Source organism: Gopherus flavomarginatus, chromosome 9 (genome assembly GCF_025201925.1).
Source record: "Gopherus flavomarginatus isolate rGopFla2 chromosome 9, rGopFla2.mat.asm, whole genome shotgun sequence".
Lineage (NCBI taxonomy): Eukaryota > Metazoa > Chordata > Testudines > Testudinidae > Gopherus > Gopherus flavomarginatus.
In genome coordinates, this window is record NC_066625.1 from 85,547,708 (window position 1) to 85,568,501 (window position 20,794).

The 20,794-nt window shown below is 46.8% G+C and overlaps 1 protein-coding gene across 4 annotated transcripts in view; it reads left to right on the plus strand.

Moving 5' to 3' along the window:
• Window positions 1-276: 276 nt before the first annotated feature.
• Window positions 277-20,794, plus strand: part of ANKDD1A (ankyrin repeat and death domain containing 1A) — a 31,582-nt gene continuing 11,064 nt past the window's right edge. For 2 of the 4 annotated variants that reach the window (XM_050967488.1, XM_050967491.1), the window contains exons 1-8: window positions 9,530-9,730; window positions 11,498-11,596; window positions 12,209-12,307; window positions 14,450-14,554; window positions 16,054-16,152; window positions 17,131-17,229; window positions 18,819-18,917; window positions 20,260-20,358. In XM_050967488.1, the coding sequence (XP_050823445.1) occupies window positions 9,530-9,730; window positions 11,498-11,596; window positions 12,209-12,307; window positions 14,450-14,554; window positions 16,054-16,152; window positions 17,131-17,229; window positions 18,819-18,917; window positions 20,260-20,358 (900 nt within the window). Of the gene's footprint in view, window positions 364-9,529; window positions 9,731-11,497; window positions 11,597-12,208; window positions 12,308-14,449; window positions 14,555-16,053; window positions 16,153-17,130; window positions 17,230-18,818; window positions 18,918-20,259; window positions 20,359-20,794 lie in introns of those variants that run through there. The other 2 variants (XM_050967489.1, XM_050967490.1) reach the window with 2 other exon arrangements.

Below are 20,794 nucleotides of genomic sequence, written 5' to 3' on the forward strand. Positions count from 1 at the left end.
GAGGGCGGTGCAGGGGGTGGGGGCTTCGGGGCGTCTCTCCGGGTCTGGCTGGGGAGGAGCCCTCAGCCCGGGGGCGGGCAGGGCGCGCAGGCGGCAGGGCTGGAGAATGTCATTTGACACCATCTTAGCAACCAAGGCGCTGGCAGCAGCCGGGCTCCGTGCAGCAGCAGCAGCAGCAGCAGCGAGCGGCGCGGCGGACCCGGATCATGCCGGGGGCTTGAGGGCTCGCCGGAGCCGGGGCGCGGATCCCCGCCGGGCCGGGGGCAGCTGGGGCCGGAGCGATGGCGCGGCGCTGAGGAGCCCAGCCCGGGCGCTCCGGCGGCTGCAGCATGGAGGACGGGCTGGCGTCCGAGGAGGAGATCTGTGAGTGGGACCCGCGTCTCCCGCCCGGCGTCCCGGGGCTGCTCTGCGGGCGGGACGGGGCTGGTGGGATGGGAAGCGGGGCATGGCTCAATGCAGCGTACGTGCAGACACGCACCTCCACCCTCAGCCAGCTCACACTCGTGTTCACACACAGACACCCTCAGCCAGCTCACACTCGTGTTCACCCACATCCATCCTCAACCAGCTCACACTCGTGTTCACACACAGGCACCCTCAGCCAGCTCACACTCGTGTTCACACAGATACCCCCAGCCAGCTCACACTCGTGTTCACACAGATACCCTCAGCCAGCTCACACTCATCTTCATGCACATCCACCCTCAGCCAGCTCACACTCGTGTTCACACACAGACACCCTCAGCCAGCTCACACTCGTGTTCACCCACATCCATCCTCAGCCAGCTCACACTCGTGTTCACACAGATACCCCCAGCCAGCTCACACTCGTGTTCACACACAGACCCCCTCAGCCAGCTCACACTCATCTTCACACACAGACCCCCTCAGCCAGCTCACACTCATCTTCACACACAGACCCCCTCAGCCAGCTCACACTCATCTTCACACACAGGCACCCTCAGCCAGCTCACACTCGTGTTCACACACAGACACCCTCAGCCAGCTCACACTCATCTTCACACACAGACCCCCTCAGCCAGCTCACACTCATCTTCATGCACATCCACCCTCAGCCAGCTCACACTCGTGTTCACACACAGACACCCTCAGCCAGCTCACACTCGTGTTCACACAGATACCCTCAGCCAGCTCACACTCATCTTCACACACAGACCCCCTCAGCCAGCTCACACTCATCTTCATGCACATCCACCCTCAGCCAGCTCACACTCATGTTCACACACAGGCACCCTCAGCCAGCTCACACTCATCTTCACACACAGACCCCCTCAGCCAGCTCACACTCGTGTTCACACACAGGCACCCTCAGCCAGCTCACACTCGTGTTCACACAGATACCCCCAGCCAGCTCACACTCATCTTCACACACAGGCACCCTCAGCCAGCTCACACTCATCTTCATGCACATCCACCCTCAGCCAGCTCACACTCATGTTCACACACAGGCACCCTCAGCCAGCTCACACTCCTGTTCACACACAGGCACCCTCAGCCAGCTCACACTCATCTTCACACACAGACCCCCTCAGCCAGCTCACACTCATCTTCACACACAGACACCCTCAGCCAGCTCACACTCATGTTCACACACAGACACCCTCAGCCAGCTCACACTCGTGTTCACACACAGGCACCCTCAGCCAGCTCACACTCATCTTCACACACAGACCCCCTCAGCCAGCTCACACTCATGTTCACACACAGACACCCTCAGCCAGCTCACACTCTTGTTCACCCACATCCACCCTCAGCCAGCTCACACTCATCTTCACACACAGACACCCCTCAGCCAGCTCACACTCATCTTCACACACAGACATCCTCAGCAAGAGTACACAGATACAGAGACACCCTCAGCCAGCTCACACTCATGTTCAGCACAGACATCCTCAGCAAGAGTACACAGATACAGAGACACCCTCAGCCAGCTCACAGTCATGTTCCACACACAGAAACCCTCAGCCAGCTCACATTCATCTTCACACACCCCCCCCCTCAACCAGCTCACACTCGTGTTCACACATAGGCACCCTCAGCCAGCTCACACTCATCTTCACACACAGACACCCCTCAGCCAGCTCACACTCGTGTTCACACAGATACCCTCAGCAAGAGCACCCAGATACAGAGACACACTCAGCCAGCTCACAGTCATGTTCCAGACAGACACCCTCAGCCAGCTCACACTCATGTTCTCACCCAGACACCCTCAGCCAGCTCACACTCATCCTCACGCACATCCACCCTCACCAGCTCACACTCATGTTCCACACAGACACCCTCAGCCAGCTCACACTCGTGTTCACACACAGACACCCTCAGCCAGCTCACACTCATCTTCACACACAGACCCCCTCAGCCAGCTCACACTCGTGTTCACACAGATACCCTCAGCAAGAGCACCCAGATACAGAGACACCCTCAGCCAGCTCACACTCATGTTCAGCACAGACATCCTCAGCAAGAGTACACAGATACAGAGACACCCTCAGCCAGCTCACAGTCATGTTCCACACACAGAAACCCTCAGCCAGCTCACATTCATCTTCACACACCCCCCTCAACCAGCTCACACTTGTGTTCACACACAGGCACCCTCAGCCAACTCACGCTCATCTTCACACACAGACACCCTCAGCCAGCTCACACTCGTGTTCACACAGACACCCTCAGCAAGAGCACACAGATAGAGACACACTCAGCCAGCTCACACTCATGTTCTGCACAGATGCCCTCAGCCAGCTCACACTCATGTTCCACACACAGACATCCTCAGCCAGCTCACACTCCTGTTCACACACAGACACCCTCAGCCAGCTCACACTCATCTTCATGCACATCCACCCTCAGCCAGCTCACACTCATGTTCACACACAGGCACCCTCAGCCAGCTCACACTCCTGTTCACACACAGACACCCTCAGCCAGCTCACACTCATCTTCATGCACATCCACCCTAAGCCAGCTCACACTCATGTTCACACACAGGCACCCTCAGCAAGAGCACCCAGATACAGAGACACCCTCAGCCAGCTCACACTCATGTTCTCACACAGACACCCTCAGCCAGCTCACACTCATCTTCACACACAGACATCCTCAGCAAGAGCACCCAGATACAGAGACACCCTCAACATGAGTGTGAGCTGGCTCACACACAGACACCCTCAGCCAGCTCACACTCATGTTTACAAAATACACAGACACACTGAGCAAGAGCACACAGATACAGAGACACACTCAGCAAGAGCATACACTCATGTTCACTCCCACACTCATTCATTCACGCACACTCAGCAAGATCACTGAGAGAAACACATACCTGCTGACACACTCAGCAAGCCCACACAGATAGAGAGACACACTCAGCAAGAGCACAAGCTCATGTTCTCTCTCACACACACACACACACGATCACTCATATTCACACTCAGCAAGCTCACACAAACACATACACACCATCACACTCAGCAAGCTCACAGAGACACACTCAGCAAGCACACACACTTGTAGACAGACACACTCAGAAAGCCCACACAGATACAGAGAGATACACACTGAACAGGAGTACATAATCATATTCACTCACACACACTTAGCAAGCTCACACACTCAGCAAGCTCACACAGACACACATGCACGCTTAGCAAGCTCACACTCATATTCACAGAGATGAACTCAGCCAGCTCACACACTCATTCAAACACACTCAGCAAGATCACTCAGACACACTCAGCTGACGCGTGCACACATACACACACAAATTCAAATACAAATGGGGGAGGTGAACCCGTCATTATCAGGAAAGGCAAATATTTTTAAAACTACCTTAAAATAAAACCCATTTGGAAGAGGATGTTAGTCTTTTAGGTGGGAAACAAAACTTTGCCAACGTTGAGACTCTGGAAATTACTTAAGAAACCTGCCCTATGGGTTTCATTCATACATGACTGAACATGAAAATAAGCCCAGGGATTGCTGTGCAAATGATATAATTTTTATTTCTTATTATTATGTTCCTGTTTGTCATTAGACTGTAGAACATGGAAGTGAATTGTCATTATTTGTAAATCCATTATTGAGAGTTTTTTTTAGCGCCCATCATCCTAGTATTTGAATGCAGCCCAGGTAAATCAGGTTTGCATGTTGAAGTCTCTAGGAATTTAGGATAAGTTTTACACAGCAGGAGTTCCCCTGCAGTTTCTATTTTCGATGCTCTTTCAGAATGACTCTTCAAACAGTTCTGGACCAAATTCTGCCCTCAGTTATGTCAACATAAATCTGCACTATTTCCTTTAGAGTCAAGGGTTTAGCTCTAGCTTTACTGTATGTACACTGGGATGATGTAGGGCAATTTGGCCCACTGGGTGAAATCAGGGATGTTATTTTTTTAATATTTTATTTTTACAGGAAACATTAGAAAAACAGGCCCTGTTTGGGCTCCTATGGGCTCTGTAGAGCATCCTGTAGACACTGCGTGTTCCATGCATTATAAATAACAGTGACACTCCAAGTTATTAAAGTAACACTCAGGGTATGGCTGAATGCCACAGACGATTAGATAGGACATTTGGAAGAAATGAAACTCAAATCTTAATTCACTCCAGTGTAGCAAGTGGGAATTGCATATGTCTTTTATATGGAATTGAACTGGTTTTGAGATCATTCTCAATTCATAAACAGTAAGGCAAGTGTGATTTGGACTATAGTTTTAAATTTTCCTCACTCATATGACTAACATGTTAAACGATTGAAACAGAATTTTAAGCATCTAATTTACTTTGCATAATTTCTTTGATTTCCTTACTTTTGCATTTCTCTCAGTTTGGCTACTGAAACGAAACTGGTCAGTTTTCATTTTTATTTATAGTCAGTGTCAGCTTTTGGATCTTAGGTCTCCAGGAAAGCAGGTGATGGTTTGAACTAAATAAACCTCAGAAAATTCTATTAATACATAGGCTTCGTAAAATCTGGATAGAGATCTTTTCTGTTTTTCTTTTTCTGTAAAGCATCATGCACTTCTATGATGGTATATTTAATAACAATCATCATCCTGTTGTCATCACATCCTAATTTGTGATCCCTCTAAGCACAGCATGGAGTGATGATAACACTGTAAGGCTGAAGTAACAGCAATAATGATCTTTGTGTTCCATTGATTTAAATAAAACAAAGACCGTTATTTTAACATGTTTGCCCACAAATTTCCTTTGCTGTTTTTCAAAATCTCTTGCCCAATAAGCTTTCTGTAAGTGCACTGATGTTAAATTGTTCAGATTATTTTGAGCGTAGTTTGGGATAACAGAATTCATATTCCCGAGTTACTGAATTCTGGGATGCAGTAGAATTTATGCTGATATATAGAAATGAACATCTGCAGCAGGGCACTCTGTGTAATCAGCAGCATTAACAATTCACGTAAGCTACCCCCATCTTTCCTAGTAATGTTGGTATTGCCACTTTGGTGAAATGCCCATGTGGTATGGAAACAACTGCCTCATTGACATACCTGATCTAACAGGGTAGGGATATTCTTGCTTCTACGACGATTGAAGCTAGTGCCCAGACTCTCCTTGTCTTCAGTGGGAGCAGCAGGGCCATCCCCTCCAGGATACTACTGTTCCACATTCAGCTTTGTGTTAATTGTGGCTCTGTTGATGTAAAATCTTGGCAAGGTTTATAATATAATCGAGAGAGAGAGAGAGTATATATACACACACCATATATATGGATGTACGCACACACTGTATATATTATATATAATATAAAATACACTCTATATATTAATGTGTATATATAGTTAGCATGGGAACGTTTTTAAAGCTGAAGTTCTCTTGCAGTTGGAGTGTGTTAGGCATTCACTATGCACCCTCAGCTGATGTAAAACAGCAGCGAAATCAATGGAGCTACATCCATTTACAGCCACTGAGGATTTGGCCCAATATTTCTGTCACTCAGGGCCAGCTCCAGATTGTTTTGCAGCCCCAAAGCAAAAAAAGATAAAATAAAAATAAAAAGAGCCGCCCCCAAAGGGCTGGAGTGCCGCCCCTTGGAACGCTGGTGCCTAGAGCCAGCCCTGCTACCATTATCATCTGCCTTTAAAACCCCCGGGGCTCATCCATGCAGCTGATTTGTCAGGTCAAAACCACCCTTCCGGTTCCGCCATCTGTCCTGCTGTGCATCTCTTTGGCTTGACAGTCAGTTAAGCAAGATGGGGTTAGAGGGCAAGCTCCTTACACAGGGTGTGATTTGTCCACGTTACGTCACCCTCCCCAAAAGCATAGCTCTGAAGATCACGCTGCTTCATAAAAAAAGGGTTTTGTCGTGCCCCAAAATAAGCAAAACCAGAAAGCTGAAGTTCTTCATATACTAAACTGATTTGGAACCAATTTCTGACACGTTTGTAGCTGTTTCGCCAGTAGGGCACTGTCTGTCTCTCTCATGTGTGACTTGGAAATCTCTCAAACTTTACCCTCAGATGCTGTCAGACAATGAGGATTAGTTTGTAACACTGAAACTGGCCGGTTACTGTTTATTTCTTGTATTGCCATAATGTCCAAAAGCGCTGATCAGGACCCCACTAGTTAGGTGCTGTACAAATGTATCAGACGACATCACCCCTGCCCCCAAAATGTTTATAATCTAATGTAAGACAAGTTGCTTTAGTAAATACACCTCTACCTCGATATAACGCTGTCCTTGGGAGCCAAAAAATCTTACCATGTTATGAGTGAAACTGCATTATATCAAACTTGCTTTGATTCGCTAGAGTGCACAGGCCCGCCTCCCGCCCCCCGAGCACTGCTTTACCGCGTTATATCCAAATTTGTATTATATCGGGTTGCGTTATATCGAGGTAGAGGTGTAGATGGGAAGGGACTGGGAGGATGAAGGTAACCCTGTTAACATACCGGTACACTGGCTAGAGCTCTCTTGCTGTTTTGTTGCTATTGGTTTCATTATATAATGGCAGGTACATTTCCCCAGACGCCTGTTTTTATTGCATTCATTGTCAGGTTGTTCATAGCTTTCTATGAAAGGCATTAAACTACACACTCTATTACACATGTAATGGTGACATATGGTAGGTGACGAATACCAATATTGCTTATCTGTAGTGTCTGACAACATCTGTTCTCTTACCTTTTCTGTTATATCACAGACAGCTATAGCCAACTGTTTAATGGATGCAATAAAAGCAGGAGTCCAAGAACTCTTGTCCATCCACAGATATAGTGCTGTAAATGACAAGACAAAGAAACTTGCTTGTGTTAAGAGCGGGGGATGAGTTTCTAGGTGACACCTGAACAAATATTGACTAGAATGAATCATAAATGACATTGTCCATCTGAAATTCTGACATTCCAAACAACTAAGGAGTATGACTTGACAGTTAGTTCTGGGCAAGGTATAAATTAGATTTTTCTATTTCCAAATGTGATGCCCAATTCTTCAAAGCAGGTCATGCCTGAGAAGTCCTAGTACAGAGGTAATCCCATGACAGTCAGTAGGATCGCCCAGAAGAGTAAGGATAATTTACCTGAGTAAGGGCTTCTGGGATCCCTCACTTGTGTGTTTATTCTAACTATTGCCTAGGATTCTCCCTTGACTATCACTTCAGGGCCAGCTGTCGGGACCATGCTGGATTGTTCTAACATCCTATTATTCTTTGGACAATGCCGTTCAGAGAATTAAGGCATGTCTACACTACCTGCCAGATTGGCGGGTAGCAATCGATTTATTGGGGATCGATATATATCGATCCCCAAATGCGCTCCCGTCGACTCTGGAACTCCACCAGGGTGAGCGGCGGTAGCGGAGTCGACGGGGGGAGCCGCGGCCGTCGATCCTGCGCCGTGACTGCTTTAGGGAGAACGTGAGTCAGCAGCATTGCATAGTATAGAGAGGTTCCTTATGTATCTCCTAGCATGGGCAGGGACTAGTGTTTAAATATGTTAATAGACTATGGTTATTGCGAATGTCACTTCTGCTAAGAATAACTGCACTAATCCTGCAGCGGTAGGAGCGAGTTAAGTGGCTTTACTTTTCAGATGGGGAAATGTGCATTTTTTCTCTCACACACAGGGTGTGTGTCTCTGTCTGCCCTTCCTCCTTTTCTGCTGCCTTGTAGAGTGTTGTGAGAGTTAATCCTTGAGGGCTCAGTCAATTGCTAGTTCATTTAGCAGTAAGGCATTCCCTGGGAAATATCCCACCCTCTGACTTCTCCGCCTCAACCAAGCTTCACAATCATCATCACTGTGTACCAGTATTAAAGTGTGTGTGTGTGTGTGTGTGTGTGTGTGTGTGTGTGTGTGTGTGTGTGTGTGTGTGTGTGTGTGTGTGTGTGTGTGAGAGAGAGAGAGAGAGAGAATATAGTCTTTTGTCTGGTGAAAAAAATTTCCCTGGAACCTAACCCCATCATTTACATTAATTCTTATGGGGAAATTGGATTTGCTTCACATCGTTTCGCTTAAAGTCGCATTTTTCGGGAACATAACTACAATGTTAATTGAGGAGTTCCTGTACATGATCACATTCAAAGGCACATCCCTGACACCAGGGTGACCCCCTGCCAAAGTCTAAGCCCCTACTCCAAAGCATGGAGGCACTAGAGGCTCTCAATCAAATGATTGTAAGAATTTTTTGAATGTGGGCAAAACACTGTATTTTTGCCCCCAATCTCTTTCTCAGAGCAGCTGGACTGTTTGTGCTGAAACTTTTCCCAGTATGTTTCAGCCTAAACTCTTAGACGTTTGGCAAAGTTATAAGCAATTAGAAACAGGGTCTTCTAATGGGAAGTGTCGGATAACCTTAACTAATGTGTTATTAGCTGCGTTTCCTGTAACAGAGAGAAAAGGAAGCGTGGGGTTATAGCAGAGATATGGGACTGGGGATGAAAAGGGGAGGAGGCTTATTTCCATCTCTACTGCTGACCTGCTGAGGTGACCTTAGGCAGACCACATGAGCTTTCTGTGCCTCAGTTTCCCCGCAGCAAAATGAAGGTAGTAGGACAATTACAGAGAGACGGAACAAACAGCAGCCGAGGGAGAGCAAGATTGGGATGTGTGGGAAAGAGAGAAAGGATGTGTTTGCAGCTGAAGTTTGAAAAGAACGGGAGACGTGTTCTTCATGGCAGAAACTGCAGAGGAGAAGCCCCTTGCGCCTACAGGGAGGAGACTGTGTGGAGGGACAGAGGAGGCCAGTGCTGACTGACAGTGGGAGCCAAAGGGCAGTGGAGTGACAAGACAGACAAGAGCAAGCCCATGAGGCAGGTTTTGAAACCAGGAAGGCAATTTCAGCCTGGCTCCTGAAATGGATGAGAAGCCAGTGGAGCTAGAAGAGGACTGAGGTGACGCATTCATGCTTCTGTACATGTGAGAAGGCAGGGAGCAGCATTGTGCACACACTGAAGTCTGGAGGGCTGGGACTTCAGCAGGCAATAGGAGAGGTAGACACCAACCAGTGAATTATCCTTCCTAAAGCTCATTTATAATGAGTGAGTGAGATGCAGGAAACATTCAGCAGGAACAGTGATTACTTCTTACTTCTGCTCAGCATCACCACTTACTGTATTGCCTGTCTTGTCTTTTCTTGTGCTTCAGTGCTTCATTCAGAAAAAGAATTCCACGAGGCAGCAAAGCGGAATGACATAGTCAGGATGCAAGAGCTCATCAGGACAAGGGTTAATGTCAAAGCCAAAAACAATGTAGGTGCCTTTTGCTTTCTAGCTGCAGAGGGGACTCTCGGAGCTGCAACCAGTTAGCGTCCAAACTGTGTCTCCAAACATAAAAGAAATGTTACTCTCCTCATTAGTTGCTCCTCTGATTAATGGTAAAAGCACTAACCCAGGGCCAAGTAGTCAATGGTAGAGCACATTCTTCAATGCATTGCATCCAGTATCAAAGTTGCTGCCCCAGTGCAACCCCTCCTGGTTGGTTGTGGCATTGCAGCATCTTTGTCTCACTTTCCCCCACTGTCCTTTGGCCTACTGCAGCTCACCGAAGTCTAACACATGTAAACAGAACCAAACCTTCAGCCCGGCTGGGCTCAGTTGATGGCCATCTTGTCACAGACGTGCTGCTGCTGCTCTGTGCCAGCTGCCTGTCTAGCTACAGGCTTCTGTGCCTTGGTAAACCCCGTGGGCTCAGAGGCTGGCACACTCCTCCCCTCACTCAAGGGTTCAGACAGACTACAGCTCCTCAGGACCCCTGCCCCCCGTCAGGCTCCAGCTCACCCCCTGTAGTAGCCTGTTCGCTCCTCTCAGCCTTGTTCGGGCTGCTTCCCAGAGAGAGGAAACTCTCCACTCCACCTCACTTCACATCTTGGGCTCCCCCTTGCCAACTGGGCTCACCCAGTTTTTCATGGTGAGGAAAAAACCAGTTCCTCTCTCACCCAGCTGGGCTTTATCTCTAATTAGGCCTGGCCCGTCCTCCAGGAGCACCCAGCCTGGTTAATTGGCCTCTTGGGCCCATATTAACCCTTTCACAGCATGCATGGCGCAAACACCCCACGGCACGCGGCCTAAAAGGATTTGAAAGCTGTAAACATTGTGGAATGAAAGGAGTTGATTAGGGTGATTCTGAGGGGCTATAACTAAAAATTATATCGAGTCTCAGGAGGTTTACTACTAGTGAAGGTCACTTCAGTCTCTCTGTGTGACGATGCACAGAGTATGTTGCAGCTACAAAGACAGGCTTTGATCTCACACTCCTCACGAACTCAGAACTCCCCTTGTACTGGTCAGCAGAGCCGTGGGAAATTTGGGTGCACAAGGAATTCAGACTTATGGCCAAATGTAAAGATTTGTTCCATCCATCCCTCTATTCAGGTGCTGCCATAGCTCTCCTCAGTGCAGAATCTGAGCACCTTGTTCTTTGGACGGTACCACTCCTTTTATGGGTGGGCTTTTCCAATATGTGCCCAGGCCCCCATTCCAGAGCACGAAAACCCATTGTACTCACTCACTGGATGGGGCTCTGCATGAACAAATGGGTCCCTCCCAAATATTTACAGAAATGCTTGGGAAAATTATCCCTGAAGCCCGCAGGCTGAGATTGTCCCTAACTTTGTTTCCCTTCAGAGATATCTGATGCATTTATCATTAGTCCTACTTGCTTCCAACTCATGCTTGTTTTTAAAACAAAGACTTAGATTCCTCACAGCATAGAGCTATATTGGCCCAAAGACCCTAGTGGCTTGATCCTACAGTCCTTGCATTGCAATGGGAGCTTTGCCTGCATTTAGATTCCAGGGTCTGGCTCTGAATCTGCAAAATCCAGGGTGTCCACTTGCCCTTCATCCTCCATTTCATTACAGTACCCTATGGTGCAAGATGCATTGTGGTGCGTGAATACGCACTGTGGGTGAAATCCTGGCCCCTTGGAGGCAATAGGAGTTTTGCCATTGACTCCGCTGCACTGGGATTTCACCCTATGCTTGTATCCACCTTACCTTTCTTGTTCCTCCTTTCCAGACAGACAGGACTGCTTTGCACTGGGCCGCTGGAGCCGGGAACGAGCAAGCCGTGCGTCTGCTGCTGGACCACGAAGTCCCGGTGGACGACAAAGACAGTGTATGAGCGTGACTCTCTTTTGCAGCCTGTTGCAGGTTGTCTGCAGAGGTTGGGGCCGGGGGATTTTCCTACATTGAATGTAGTGCTGGTAGAAGGCAAGAGATCAGCAGCCCTGGAGGCAGAATGGGCATCAGCTATGCAAGCTTCCTTGTGATCGTGTCTCAAAGCACTAGGGGTGAGAAGGTCATTCAGGGTCCATGAAATCCTTCACTGCTCTGCTGAGGCTGTGAACCAGGCTGCAAGGGAGGACCAGCTCGGTTGGTGGTTTGTGAGGCTGGTCTGCTAAATAGCAAATGGAGCCCAGCAAACCACGCCAGCAGATGGGAACAACTTTCTGCCAGTGGATATGAGATGCCAGCCTAGAAGCAAAAGGCTGCTTAGCAGTCACTGATGCAGCTCGCACCCGGAGCCGGGGTCCTGGTGAGGAGACAGGGAGCTGGGCCAGAAAATGGGGAAACACTGAAACATTTTATTTATTTAATTTTTATCTCCATTCAAATTGCCTTTGGCATTTTGTAGACTGATGAACCGCTGCAATGTTTGAGGGAGCGGGCGGGGCAGGGAAGGGCTATCACAGGAAGGGTGGAAATGGCTCTGTTTCCTTTGGCACAGTTTGGAATGAACGCACTCCTCCTCTCTGCTTGGTTTGGCCATCTGCGCGTTCTTCAGATCCTCGTGAACGCCGGTGCCAAGATCAACTGTGTCGATAAGGTGAGGCAGCTTCCTCATGCGTCCTGACGCGAGCTATTCATTGCCAGTAGGTGACAGAGAGAGAGAGAGGCAAGGGGAAATTTCAAACTAGTCTCCTGTGTGTAATTGCAGTGGGGAAAACCTGGGAGTGCTGAGAAAGCAGGAACCAGGAAAAAACTAGAAAACCTGACCCTGACCATGATTCTGTGGGTGTTCAGATCTTATAGTTCATTTTTGTAATATTATAAGAAGAATATATCCATGGGCTTAAATCCAGCTACAGCCCTTACTCCCTGCCATGGGCAATAAACTCCTCCAGATCTCTCAGCAGTTGAATATGTGTAGCAAACCCAGGGGAATATGACAGTAAGTATTCTGTGCTGTATCACTGCTTTTGAGAGAAGTGATGAGGTGTCGTATTACTGCTGCCACATTCCTCCATACCCAGACTCAAGCCATCTGCATGCATGACAATCCTGCTGAAGGAAGGTCACTTCCCAGAGGAGTGTTATAAAATGAATTCATGCTGCATTATGTCACGGTTATGGTGTTTGCACGCTCTGACTGCTCTGGTAATGAGGGTGTGACACGCAGAAGCGTCTGCAAGAGGTGGATAGTTAAAGGTTATTACCTCCTGTGACATGGCAGGGGCAGCATCCAGTGGTTCCAGTAGCTGCTGTTCCTTCTGCGATATCTGACATTCGACTCCATCTCTCTGAGAAGGATCTGGCCAGGAAGACTGGACTTTATAGCCAGGCTGCAGGGAATTTTGGGGATTCAACCTAAATGAGTTGAAGTTTGGAGCTGTTCTAATCTCTGTCGGAAACCTTTGAAACTGGCATGTCTGTGTGTTGGGAACTTGTATTTTTGATGAGAGATGTCCACAAGCCAGTACACCCAGCCTGCACAACGGAGAACACAGACCTTTTACTAACAATGAAATCAGAAGATGTAAGCCATTTTTATGGCAATTCTACAAAACAGCTAGAGATAGACAGTGAGTTTATTATCATGATGGGATGGCTTCTTTGTGATGATTGTACATTTTTTGCCCGGTCTGTGATAAACACATGCTGTAAATTCCCATGACTGTGTAATGCAGGGAAAGGTTCACATGGCATTAGGAAGAAATATTGCAACACTCACTACCATTATTAGCTGCTTTAGTCCCTCTCATCAGCTATTGGTATTCTGTACTAATTCCAGAGAGGAGATACGCTATAATGGTTGGAGTAGGAGAGTAGCAGTCCAGGTTCCGTTCCTGACTCTGACTCAGTGTATTGCTGGGTCATCTCTTTGCACCTAGGTTCATCTGTAAAATGACTATAATAATTTTTGCTGCAAAACTGTATACGGCTTTATCAGCTCAGGTTTGTATGGTACTTTGAAAGCGTAAGATGGAAAGTGCTATAGAAACGGACAATATTACAGCAGAACCTCAGAGGCCTGGGCTACACTAGCTGGGGGGGTTCGAACTAAGATACGCGACTTTGCGTAGCTGAAGTTGAAATATCTTAGTTCGACTTACCTGACCGTCCTATGGCAGCGAGTCAACTGGCATGGCTCCCCCATTGACGCCGCTTACTTCTCCTGCTGAAGTGGAGTACGGGTGTCAATTAGCAGATCGATTTATCACGATAAATCGATCCCTGATACATTGAACACTACCCGCCGATCCGGTGGGTAGTATAGACGTACCCTAAGTTACAAACATCTGGAGAATGGAGGTTGTTTGTAACGCTGACCAAAACGCTGTGGCTGTTCTTTCAAAAGTTTGCAACTGAACATTGACTTAATACAGCTTTGAAGCTTTACTATGCAGAAGAAAAATGCAGCTTGCCCTTTACTTTTTTCAGTAGTTTATGTTTAACAATTCCGGTTCCAAATGAGGTGTGTGGTTGACTGGTCAGTTCATAATTCTGGTGTTCATAACTCTGCGGTTCTACTGTATTAATAAATCAGCAGTAGGTGTGTTTAAAAATCAACCTCCATTGGGCCAGAGCACATCGGTTCTTAGAAGCAGTGAGCAGCCATCTACAGCACAAGCTGACCAAGCTGCTGGGTGGTGCCAGATGGGTTTTCTAACAGGAACAAGCTGTTAAAAAAAAATCAAGCTATTTAGCTGCTGATTCAGTAAACAAGTATGGTTTCTTCCCTCTGCAGAATGGCAGGAACCTGCTACACTGCGCAGCTCAGAGAGGTCACATCAAGGTGATGGAGTTCATTATGGAGGACCTGGAGGACGTGCATGTGGATAAGACAGACAAGGTAGCAAGATGCTGGACTGCTTTTAGTTTCATAGGGCCTGATCTTGCTCCATTGGCATTAATGGGAACATTCTCATAGACTTCAACAGGAGCAGGATCGAGTCCTCGGGGCCAGATTTTGCGCTCGGATGCACACAGAGGGCAACTCTGGGTTGCGGCTTTAAGAAGAACGTAGCAGGGCTGACTCCTCATTCACACTCAGATTCTTGATACCTTTCCTCATGTTAAATAGCACCTCACTGTAACAAGACTGTACAGCTATTAAAGTCAGTGACACCACTCATGGAGTAAGGTGCTAGTCAACAGGGGCAAGGGAAGCAGTGTAGCCTAGCAAACAGGACACTTGACTGTTACTGAGAAGACCAGGATTCAATTCCCAGATTTGCCACTAGTTTCTTGGGTGACCCTGGGCAAGTCACTTCCCTCTCTGAGCCTCAGTTTCCTCCTCTGTAAAATGAGGCTAATGATACTGACCTCATTTGTGAAGTGCTTTGAGATCTATGGATGAAAAGTGCTATGTAGGAGCTAGGGATTATTAATATTAAGGATATCACACTCCAACCTCTGGTTCTCAAGCGAAGGCCTGCAGCAGGAGGTGAATCTTACGTCCCATCTCCATGGTGATTTGACTCTGGCTCCAGTCAGTAGAGAATTCTACAGCCAAGGGTCCTCAGCTAACGCCCTCTCCCCCACGCTAGTCCCTTGGAGTTTCAATCCAAGTTCCATTAATTGAAGCCTGCTCCCCTAACACGGCTGATGCAGTGGGCACTGGGTAGCAGTTTCCTTTTCTTATTATTATATCTCCCAGAGGTCTTTTACTGATTGATTGCTGCTGATGTGTTTGAGCGGCACGCCGCTTTTTCAATCTGTTAATAAACAAAGCACTTGCATTTGCAAGGCAGAACTCCAGCACCACATTCTGCCCTCTTGCACGCAGAACCCTGACTGATGTCAATAGCCGCCCTTTCTTCCCTTACCACACACTTCCTGCCGTGATCCATTCGCTTTGCTGCCCAGAAAAAGTGGGTCGAACATGCAAATTACCTTTAGCCAAAATCTTTATTAAAATAAATGACTCACCAGATAACTGATGCTGCAGATCATGTTCCTTTTCTCCTTTTTAAACTGTAGTTTCTTTGTGATAAACCTTTTACTTTCCCCTCTTCCTGTAAAATAAATACTGAGATTAACTTGCCCTTTTATTGTGCCAGATGAAACCAAAGTACACCAAACTGTTCGTACCCGGGGGTGGCTCGGCTCAGCTCAGCTTGTTTCTATAAAATCGCCTCCACATTTAAAACAAAAAACCCTTTGCTCCTGGTGATTTATGCTATTACCTTTAAAGTACAGCACTAATACCTGGGGTTGAAATACAGCCAGCCTCCCAGGATGTGAGTATTCACAGAGACATTATTTTTGGACCTTTAGCAAAAATCACAGTGTTTGTGCTTTCCCAGTTTCCCACATTTCTTCTTTCTTTCTTTTTTCTTTTACCTAAAGATGGACAAGACGGCATTTCATCTGGCTGCAGAGCACGGGAGATTAGAGGTGGTGGAGTTCTTGATTGGGTCAGGTTGTAGTCACAGTGTTAAAGACAAGGTATGGAAAGCAAACACCGTTGAACAGGGCCAGAGAAATGTAACCAGGGACTAGATGGCTTGAGGGACTGTTAATGGGATACGGAGCTGGGTGGCTGGCTGAAATCTAGCGCAGGTGGGTTGTGAGCGTAAGCTCATGAGCTGGTCGCACAGTGGTCTGCAGTGTTTGTGCCAAGGAAATTTCCCCCTGGCTGTTTGCACTCCAAGTACACCATCACAGTGGAGCAAGGACAGGGGTGACACTCTTCCCTGAGCTTTCAGGATGTCATAACTCTAAGGTACATTGCAATGAAGTTACAGCCTGACTCTACCAGAAAAAGCCGTCCCATTGGCTTGTCTGCAGGCAGATGATAGGCCCCTCGTGGGGAGAAGAACACAGTGGGATTTCTATCCTTGGGCCCAGACTGAGAGGAATGACAGACGAAAGGCTCATCAGTTCAGTCATCTAGATCAAGGCATGTACATGCTCCTACCATTTGCTGAACATTAGGGGCGCTCCTACATTTGTGATGAGAGATGTCTCAGTAACTAGACAGATAAAGGAGACAGAAGACATTTGCCCCATTCAGAGAAGGTCCACGAGACCCATGCGCCATCGTTCTGTAGTGTGAAATCTGAGGCATTACCAACACTACAGTGATAACAGGATCCTACAGCAATGGGGGACTGATACATGTGTTCCATAACAGTAATAATTAACATGACCTAGGATATACATTTGGGGATCTGGGAGAAGCATATTATTGTTACAAAGTAATGGTCAATGTATATTGAGAGTCTCCTAGACCTCCCTTTGATGCACTAAAGCATCTTCATCAGAATTTGATCTTTTTTTTTTAAATGATGATTAACGCATAAGAGAATGACTACAGGATTTGCAGTCAGACTAAATCACCCTAAATATTGGTTTGCAGAGAGTTGCTTGTCTGAGTACTTGATCATACAGTTTATTTACACACAAAGCAATGTTTATTTGCAGGGAAAGAACACAGCCCTACATTTAGCTGCTAAAAATGGGCACCCCACGGTGCTGCAGAAGATTGTAGAAATTGGACTGGACCTAGAAGAAAAGAACATGGTGAGTGCAAAACAAACCAGACCAGATCGTCCCTTTCATTCTTAGAGGTGATCTCCCACACCAGCTGATTTAACCAACCCTACTGGCCAGGACTGATGGGGACTGTATCTAGAACAAGTTTATGCAGCAATCTGGTTTTATTTAAAATGCACTGATCCAAAGTGCTGGGCATGTGTAAAGAATATCGGTGAAAGAACAAAATACCTGTTGGACCAACAGCCAAGCCCAAAATCCCTCCTTGTGACACTTGTTTATCTTCTCACCCCTGCGTATTCGGGATGCCTAAACAGCTAATGAATTTTGTTTTAAAATCTTGCTGAAACAATGTTGCCTTAGTCACTGAACAAATCACCTGTCTGTGTGAGATCTTTCTCTGTACAAGTGAACAATGAAGAGTCTGTGATTGGAACATAGTTAAGGCTTTCTGGCATTTTGAGATTTAAGCATTTCAGTTTGAGTGTTTATTTTCTTAGCAATTTTTGATTTTTATGTAATGTCCAAAAATCAGAGGAGATTCAGGGCTTTCTTTTTGCATATACAGTGTAATAAGTAATCTCTCTGTAATGTTCCCTAGTGCAATGACATAGCACTGTTTCAAACAGCACTGTGGTAAAGCACGTTAGGGAACCTTTAGTGCATGCCAGCAGGGTTTACATGGACCAATTAATGTGCAACACATTAGGGTGCTTCAGAAATCATGCTCCCATAGTCCACATTACTGCTCCATGTAGACAAGCCCTTAGCTACAAGGAAGCATTTCTGCTGTTTATTGGACAAATAAAAACAAAAATGAAATCAGTATTGGGGCATTTTGTTGGTTAAAACCTAAAATCAGAAGACCTAAACATAGTTAAAACCCTGGATAGCAAATACTGGCTCAGTAAAGTCCTTAGCAATTGCAGGGCACGCTACTAGTTAAGTTTATCAGGGTTTCTCTTATATCCTATTTAACGCTCTCTTTGCAGAGTAAATAAGATTCTGGTAAGGTGCCATTTGATACTCCCTGGGAGTACATTTTAATTATTTTATTATAGTGTGTTCTTGTTGATGGACAAAAATATCTTTAAATCACATTAAGCTTGTGACCTTAATTAATAGTAAATTACAGGGTTAGGCATGGAGTCCTTTTCAAACTCACTCTTTTGTGCCTGGGTAGAATTGCACTAGCTAGTATGTGTAGGTGAAATCGCTTTGCTTGCAGACTCTGGGGCAGATGCGTTAAAGAACAGTGTATTAGATATGACTGATCAGAACATTCAGAGTCCCATGCTGCATGCAAAACTCCCACTGCAGTCTGTATGGAGTGAGGCCTTCACTATATTGTTAGCGTGTGTGTGTTAATTTCCTTCCTTTTTCTAACTGTAGTCTGGAGTGAGAATGAATCACTTGGTCCTTAGAACCATGATTTTAACACAGCAGTGATTCGGAAGACGAGCTGCCAAAGAAGCCCAAGTTAATGAATGGACTCTCCTACAGCACAGCTGTGGCTTGTCCTTCCCTATGAAACAGAGAGTGACACTTACTTTATTAAAGGCTCTCACAGCCTAAACTAGCATGCCCATGTCAAGCTTGTTCTGCTGTGTTTCCAGGAAGGTCTAACTGCTCTGCACTTAGCTGTGGAGGGAGGCCACTACGACTGCATGAAAGTCCTCTTGGAAGCTGGTTGTGACGTTAATGCCCAAACCCAGGTGAGCAGGAACGGTCCGAAGATCATTCTGTCTCTGAGCACGTCACGTTTGTGCTACTTGTAGCAACTCTGTGGCTGGCACAACCTTTCATACGCAGGGCTAATCTCCATTCACCTTCTGGAATGCTACTTCGGCTAATAAAGTATCAGTGCAGAGTGGAAAAGCCATTTGCCCAAAGGCTAGGCCTCAAATTGAATGTGAGCCGCTTTGCCCAGAAGGACCTGGCGCAGGCAGTTGCCATTATGGTATTTTATCTGCACGTACCCTGGAATTTGTAGTAAGGTCTCACTTTCAGTCCCAGCTTTGGTGGGTCATTGGCTGCCTGTTATTCTGTCACCACACACAGACTGACTTGTTCACTACAGTGGACACCCTGCCTCCACAGGAATTCCCTTAGCCCTGGTCTACACTACGAGTTTAGGTCCAATTTAGCAGCATTAGATCGATTTAACAATGCGTCTGTCCACACGACAAAGACATTTTTGTCGACTTAAGGAACTTTTAAAATCAATTTATGTATTCCTCTCTGATGAGGGGATTAGGGCTGAAATCGACATCGCCAGGTCAAATTTGGGGCCGTGTGTGGTAATCCGCCTTCTCAAGGGACAGTGCAGCTGGGAACCAGCCAACAGATGAGGCACTTCTTCAGTGCCAGGCCAAAGGGAGCAAGCAAGCCGTCTTTTTGTCATGTGAAGTCTGGCCCAGGGTGGGAGAATTATTCACTAGCAATTAAACTGAAGTTCCCTTCTTGGGGACGGAATCTAATACTGCTGTAGCATCAGGCTGATTGAACAGGTATCGTCTTCCCTCTGAAAACATGTACTGTCTGAGAGAAGAGGACAGCCTGTCAGGGCAGATTGGTATGAGAATATTACAGGGGAAAAACAACACCCAGCAAAAGATCGTTAGGGTTTTCTGAAGGATAAGGGGGCAATTGGGAGATGGTGAAACTCGTCTGAATTTTGTATCTTAGAGAAGATTCCCTCTAAATGGGTCAGTCTTGCATGCCTTGTACCTCCAAAACTCCTGATTTCACTGCAGGGCATGAGCAATCGAGGCCATTCAACCAAATAGTTGCATTCCCGTGTGAAAGTAGTTATGGCTTTGGTTGTGGAGCTAGCCAGCTGAAATCTATCATCCTAGTATTGTCACATCCTTAACTGTGTGCACTGATTTCCTCCCTGGCTCCCCAGTGGAAGGAATGCAGGGAGAACCCTTGGGGTGGCGTCTAAAACAACTGGGATCACTGGGAAGCAGAATGAGCAGACGCCCTGCTGGAAATATGTCCTTTGACTTGATAAAAGGTCCCGACTAATATCGGCCGTGTTGCTGTCTTTCTCAGAAAGCGATGACCTGCCTTCATTATGCAGCTCTCCATGGCTATGAAGACATGGCCAGGATCCTTATTGACGCAGGAATCTACATAGATGCAGTTAATCATGTAAGTCGTATTAAATGGCTTTAAGCATTGATGAAGAGAGAGTGTCAAATTCCAGCTTTCTTTCAGCTTGGCAAAAATATACAGGGCTCAATGCAACACTGCAAAAGTAAGTATTGCTGCGAGCCCATATTCTGGCTAATCACAGCACTCCATTCAGCCAAGGCAAGATTTGTGAGTGGGAGAACATGCCCTCTGATCTTGGGCCCTGCCTGAGAATGCCTCTTGGCAGCTCAGTTATGGAGTGCTTACCATATGGAGGGGAGCCAGAATTGGGTAGAAAACTGCTGCTCCCTTAGGCCACCCTGAGTCTGTGTGCACCTGTGCATAGACTATCGCCAGCCATTGTCAGGAGAAGTGGGTTCCAAGAAAGCAGAGTTCAGTTGCTGGTTGTGTTTCATATGGCAACAGTAGCCACAAGCTTGTTCCCATGGACTTC